This window comes from Eurytemora carolleeae, unplaced genomic scaffold (assembly GCF_000591075.1).
Source record: "Eurytemora carolleeae unplaced genomic scaffold, Eaff_2.0 scaffold865, whole genome shotgun sequence".
NCBI lineage: Eukaryota > Metazoa > Arthropoda > Copepoda > Calanoida > Temoridae > Eurytemora > Eurytemora carolleeae.
In genome coordinates this window covers 13,184-19,400 of record NW_019396760.1, presented here as the reverse complement: position 1 = coordinate 19,400, position 6,217 = coordinate 13,184, and the positions used below count along the sequence as shown (strand labels likewise).

At 33.5% G+C, this 6,217-nt stretch overlaps 1 protein-coding gene across 4 annotated transcripts in view; it reads left to right on the top strand.

The window, feature by feature from the left end:
- The window catches only part of LOC111708324 (leucine-rich repeat-containing protein 15), a 14,232-nt gene extending 8,516 nt beyond the window's left edge, over positions 1–5,716 (top strand). Inside the window, exons 2-4 of one of the 4 annotated variants that reach the window (XR_002766638.1) lie at positions 1,749–2,100; positions 3,258–4,979; positions 5,299–5,716. Coding sequence is in view for 2 of the 4 variants with exons in the window: in XM_023481659.1 (XP_023337427.1) it covers positions 1,756–2,100; positions 3,258–4,646 (1,734 nt within the window). In the remaining 2 variants the exon portion in view is untranslated. Of the gene's footprint in view, positions 1–1,748; positions 2,101–3,257 lie in introns of all 4 variants that reach the window. The other 3 variants (XR_002766637.1, XM_023481659.1, XM_023481658.1) reach the window with 3 other exon arrangements.
- Positions 5,717–6,217: the final 501 nt, after the last annotated feature.

The following is a 6,217-nucleotide window of genomic DNA, read 5'->3' as shown; positions in this document are numbered from 1 at the left end:
TTGTTAAGATCTTCTTTTTTTAGAAATTTTGTTCAGATTCCTTTTTATAAGATTTGTTCAGATCTTTTTTTTAGAAGTTTTGTTCAGTTCCTTTTTATAAGACTTGTTCAGATTCTTTTTTTAGAAGTTTTGTTCAGTTCCTTTTTATAAGATTTTTTCAGATCCTTTCTTTAGAAGTTTTGTAAAGAGTCTTTTATAAAAAATTTTGTTCAGATTATTTTTTAACCTTTGAACATGGGTGTTTGTACATATTCTATACAAAGAAAAACACAAAGAAAATTATTGTTCATTTCAAATATTTAAGTTTGGAACCATGAGGATTGAGGATGTGTATTGTTCAGATTCTATTTCAAATTTAAAACACAAAAATGAGTATTGTTAAATATTTTCTCTTGAAGTTTTAAACATCAAGAGCGATATGAATATTCAGAGTTTCTCTTAAAGTTTTGAACATAAACTCATATAAGTAATGAGAATTTAGAGTTTCGCTTCAAGTTTTGAACATAAACTCCTATAAGTAATGAGAATCTTGAGTTTCGCTTCAAGTTTTAAACATAAACTCATATAAGCAATAATATTGAGAGTTTCTCTTAAAGTTTTGAACATAAACTTATATAAGTAATGAGTATTTAGAGTTTCGCTTCAAGTTTTGAACATAAACTCATATAAGTAGTGAGTATTTAGAGTTTCACTTATAGTATTGAACATAAACTCATATAAGTAATGAGTATTTAGAGTTTCACTTATAGTATTGAACATAAACTCATTCATATAAGTGATGAGTATTTAGAGTTTCACTTATAGTATTGGACATAAACTCATATAAGTAATGAGTATTTATAGTTTCACTTATAGTATTGAACATGCAATGAAACATGTATTACCTGTATTTTCTTAAAACAGGATGTTTCAATGGAATTGATTTCCGTGGAGACCTGGGATTATTTCTATTTTTAGAAATTGCCATAAATATCTAAATATATACATATTTAAATATCTAAATAGATAAAAATATAAACATATGAATACATAAACCAGAACGGAACTTTAAAAATTATTTTCTATTTCCTGTTATTCTTCATGTTATGGAAATAAAATTTTAAAAGTAAGGAAATAAAAAATTCCTTTAGAAGGATAAAATAAGTTTTATTTATATCAAAGCTGAACCAGACGACAAGATAGGGAAGTGATATAAACTTCTTAAAAGCTTTTAAATGAGATATAATTCCCCCCAATTGAGTTTATGTGTCTCTCCTGTCCTGGCTGGAGGATTATTGATGAACGATGTTTTCCATTTTATCAAAACATTTTCCATTTCCGTTTATTAATAATTTTTTCTCTTCTGTCTTCAACTTGTCTGAACCTTCAAACTTCCTCCTACCCTTCTTCTCCGATTTTTTACCCCATATGATTTTTCTGTTTTAATACTATTCTATGTTTTTTATATTATTCAGTACATACATAAGGCCTCTTATTTTTGACAGATTTTGAATGAGAGATGAAAATATGAGTGAAAATATTCCGAAACAGACAGGATGTACTTCGTTTTAGTTAGTTTTACGTCATCTTCATCCTCATTCTCATCCTCATCATCATCCGCATCCTCATCCTCTTCCTTTCATTTCATCATTCTATTTTTTAGAAAAATACAAACCTGTAAATGAGTTTAATTCTAAAATTATAATCTTTCTCAGTTTCCTTGAAATTTTAATATTTTTCCAAATAGAAATTCAATAATATTGTTGCAGGTGGGGGATGAAGAAAGTACAACAACAAGCCGGAGAAGAGAAGAAGGAAAGAAGAAGAAAAACCAAGGAGAAGATGGAACGGGAGAAGGAGAGGAGAAGAAAAGAAACCAAGGAGAATATGGCGTGGAAGAAGGAGAAAGGAAGAGAAATCAAGGAGAATATGGAAAATACAGAACTAAACCAAAAGAAACTAAAAAAGACTGCTAAGTTAAAAGAATGTGAGGTTCCAAGATACGCGCTAGGTATACTCCTCCTGGTAGGTTTAGTAGGACGGACGGATGGATCATGTCCTCGTTCTTGTTCCTGCTCTCAGGACTATCTCAGGGTAGAGTGTATTAATGCAACTTTAGAGGTAATTATTCTACTGGACGAGTAAGAAGGAACTGAAAACTTTATTCAGGGTTGTATATTTTCCTGAAAATTCCCCCCCCCCTCTTTTTATATTCTTTTTATTTTCCAGTAGATAGATTGTTTAAGGGTTTTACAGGCTGAATTGCGGGAAATAGTAAAATTTTTGGGTGAAAGTATAAACTGGATGAAAAAACATGCCTTTTCATGTCCAGTTTATAATTTTTTCCTAGATCTCAAAAAAAATTTAAAAATATACACCCTTGATGAAGTTTTCTATTCCATTCACAGGGTGGCCCAAAAAATGATGTTTTTTGCGCCCCCTTGTACATGGAACCTAATGGTGTAAATCTTTCATCTAAACCAGAGATTATTAATATATTCTCTTTGCCCTTACCCCTGAAAGAAGACAACCTCCTGGGATTATGTTTTCCAGGTTAGGTTAAGACTGAAAAAGAGTCGCTGGAGTTGTTATTTAGGGTAGACACTAGACACTACTAACACTACTATTAGACAGAGTTGAATTCCTTATTCTTGTTCTCTCTGTAATACAAGTTTCTTGTTTGAAGTAAATTACCAAGTTTTAAACTGAGTTCTCATTAGTTTCACTAAACTCTTCTCTTCTGTTATCTGTTCGTCTAGAACTTTAAAGGGACTGAACCCTCCATTTCTAGGTCGGCATGTCCGATTTTCAGAATGGTGCCCTTAAAACCTTTCTCTGATCTAGGATGAATGAGATATTCTTATTTATCTAGTTAAACATTTTTTTTTTAAATTCTGGTTTAAGTTAATCTTAGTTGACCGCGAAGTTATGCTGCAGAAACAATGTAGGAAAGGAATTGAGTCTTTGCCACAAATTCTGATTTTTTAATCCTTATATCTTTAGAACCCAATGTCGTAGACCTTAGAAATTTCAAACCATGAATTGTGTTAGTTCAAGTGATCTAAGTTTGAAATATAAAAGATTTACACCATTAGATTGGCAAGATATAAGCATTAGAAATTTTGAGTTTGTGGCAAATACTCAATTCCTTTACAGAATTCAACTCTTTTAGAGAAAAAAACGACGACATGTTTCTTATTTTTATCTAGACATTGAAATTTTAAAATTAAAGATCATATGAAATTTCGTGTACAATCTCTTTAAACTTTTATTTTCAGATCGTTCCTCTAACCCTGCACCCGGAGATTAGCAACCTTCTCCTCAACTACAACAAGATACCGGAGGTTGGTCCGGCCTCCTTTCAGTTCCACCCGGAGCTGAGGACGGTTAACCTCGAGCACTCTAACCTCGTCAACCTTCAGGACAAAACGTTCGAGGCTCAGAGAAAACTTGTTGAACTCGATCTCAGCAACAACGAAGTGACGGTGATTCGAAAATTTACATTTTTTGGTTTGATCAGTCTGGACAGCCTAGACTTATCCTTTAACTCTATTCAAGTTATAGATGGAGAGGTTTTTATTCATATGCCGAACCTAACCCAACTGAACCTGGGGAACAATCAAATCCGGGAGTTGAATTCCTCTGCCTTCTCAGGACTAGGTTCGCTCGAGGTTCTCCGCCTTGAGAATAACAGGATAGAGAGCGTGGCGGAGGAAGTTTGGGAATCATTATCCAATCTGAGATATCTTCATTTAGCTCACAATCAGATACTAGAGCTTAATCCTAGACCCTTGAATACTCTTCATATCCTAGATGTTAGTTTTAATCCTAGGTTTAATTACTCCAACCTTATCCTACCCTCCTCTATTAGATCACTGAACCTGACTCAAACAGGATTACAATTCATCCCAACTCCGCTCTTCCAATTCCTCCCTAGTCTAGAGATACTAATCCTAAATCAAAACAATCTGACAAGTATCTCTAGGAACGCGTTCAAGGGATTGAAAAGACTAAAAAGCCTTGAAATAATGGAAAATAAAATGTTGGAACAAATTGACGGATCAGCTTTCCAGGATACCCGGAGCCTAACCAGTATTAATATATCTCACAACCAGGATTTATATCATCTAGATCCGGAGATAGTTTCACATTTAGAAAACCTGGTTGATCTGAACCTGGAAAGGAACAGATTCTACAATTTGAACCTAGATCTGGGGGAGCAGGTGTCTCTGGTAGGAGACGGAAACCCCTGGATGTGTGACTGTAACATTCAGAGCTTACAAATCCTTGCTACGGGTCGAAATATGACCCTGACCTGCTCGGAACCCGAGAACCTTGCGGGACGAAGTATCTTAGACTTGGATCTCTCCTACTGTAAGACCCACCTAGAGATGTCAGCAACCGGACTCAAGTCTAGGAAAATAACAATGATCATTGTCCTGGTCGTGGTTCTCTCCATCTGCCTTACAATCACCGGGTTTATCCTGTACTCCTGCAGGACCCGGATACAGAACCTGCTGAAGGGTCTGAGCTGGAGGAAACCTGAAATCAAGGAGACCCAGTATAGTCCGGAGTATCAGAGATCGTTTATACAACATGATGAATACTTTATTTCCCTGGCTAGACAAACAGATCCAACCAGACATATCCCAGTTACAGAGCTTTAAACATAATCCAGGAGAAGATAAACAGTGAGAACCAGAAAACTCTGGAATAGGAAGACGACATTATAGAAGAATCAATATTTGATGTTGTTACAAAGCAAATAGGTTACTTGTACCTTATTTGATCCATTATTAAGTGAAATTGTCCTGTTTACGCGGCGCAATTGCAGTGTCTCATGTTCATTGGACTATTTAAAGTCATAACTTGAGTCTAAATGTCGTCTTCATTTTCCAAAGTTTTCTGGTTCTCACTGTAGTCAAAAACAACAAAGAGATTCTGAAAACCTAATTTAAACCTATTCAGTCATATTCTATTAAATCATATCACATCTTTGTGTTATAATTTACACACCAGGGTGTCTTTAAAAATCATTTGGTTGATGCAAAAGCCTCTAGTTCTTTTTCGTTTTTATTGACACCCAAAATATTTGCAAAGGAATTGAGTCTTTGCTAAAAACTAATCACTATATCTCTGAAACCAAATGGGATTGACCTTAGATATTTCAAACTTTGAATACTGTTAAACCAAATAATCAAAGTTTGATGAAATATCAAAGGTTTCCAAAAGTTGGTTAAAATAGAGGGCTCCGGCATTACCCAGGGTTTATTTTCAAAGAGACCCTGCAGTACAATTATACTATTCTCAATACTCTAGTTACAAACTGATCTAGTTCTTAGCTTTAAGATATATACACTCCTAAACATGTTACATTATCATATCAAATTCAAAATTCTGCAGAAAATATTTTACGATTGCATATTTTAAACTTTGCAGTACGAAAACTTAAAAATATTGTAAATAAGATAATTTTTGATCTGGTATGTCGTTATTCAAGTACTGAATTCTTCTCACAAACTCAGATTTTCCCATTCCTTTATCTTTCCAACCTGATGGTTTAAACTCTTGACATTTCTAACTTGGACAATTTGATTTAGAAATATTAAAGATCTACGTTATCAGGTTTAAAAGATTTTGTGCCGAGTTGAGTTTCTTTAAAATGGAATTGAGTCTTTGCCACAAAGTCTGATTTTCTAATTCCTATATATTTTCAACCCTATGTCGTAGATCTGAAATATTTTAAACTATGAACTCTATCATATCCATTAATCTAAAGTTTGAAATATCAAAGGTTTACACCATCAGGTTGAAAAGATGTAGGGATTCGAATATTTGAGTTTGTGGCAAAGAAACGATCCCTTTAAACTTTAAATCGTAAAATATTGTTGTATAAGCCCCTTGAAGCTATATTTCATGTAGTTGTAGTTTTATTTCTCCAGGGAATTCACTACCTTTAGTAAAACTGTATGCAACTGTGGTGTAAAATAATCTTAAATTATGCTGATGTGAGAAATATCGTTTTTTTCTTGTTGAGGTTAGTGTTCTTTTATATATTCCCTCCTCGTTGACGTCATTTTAACATTCATTCAACCTTTTTTATTTTCTTTCTTCTTTTTGTGTTATTTTCTCAGATTTATTGTTTAAAACTAATTATATATATTTTTTAACCTGACAACTCCAAACAAATTACAATTCCCAACCTACCCTGATAATCCCAAACCAGTCTTGATATTCC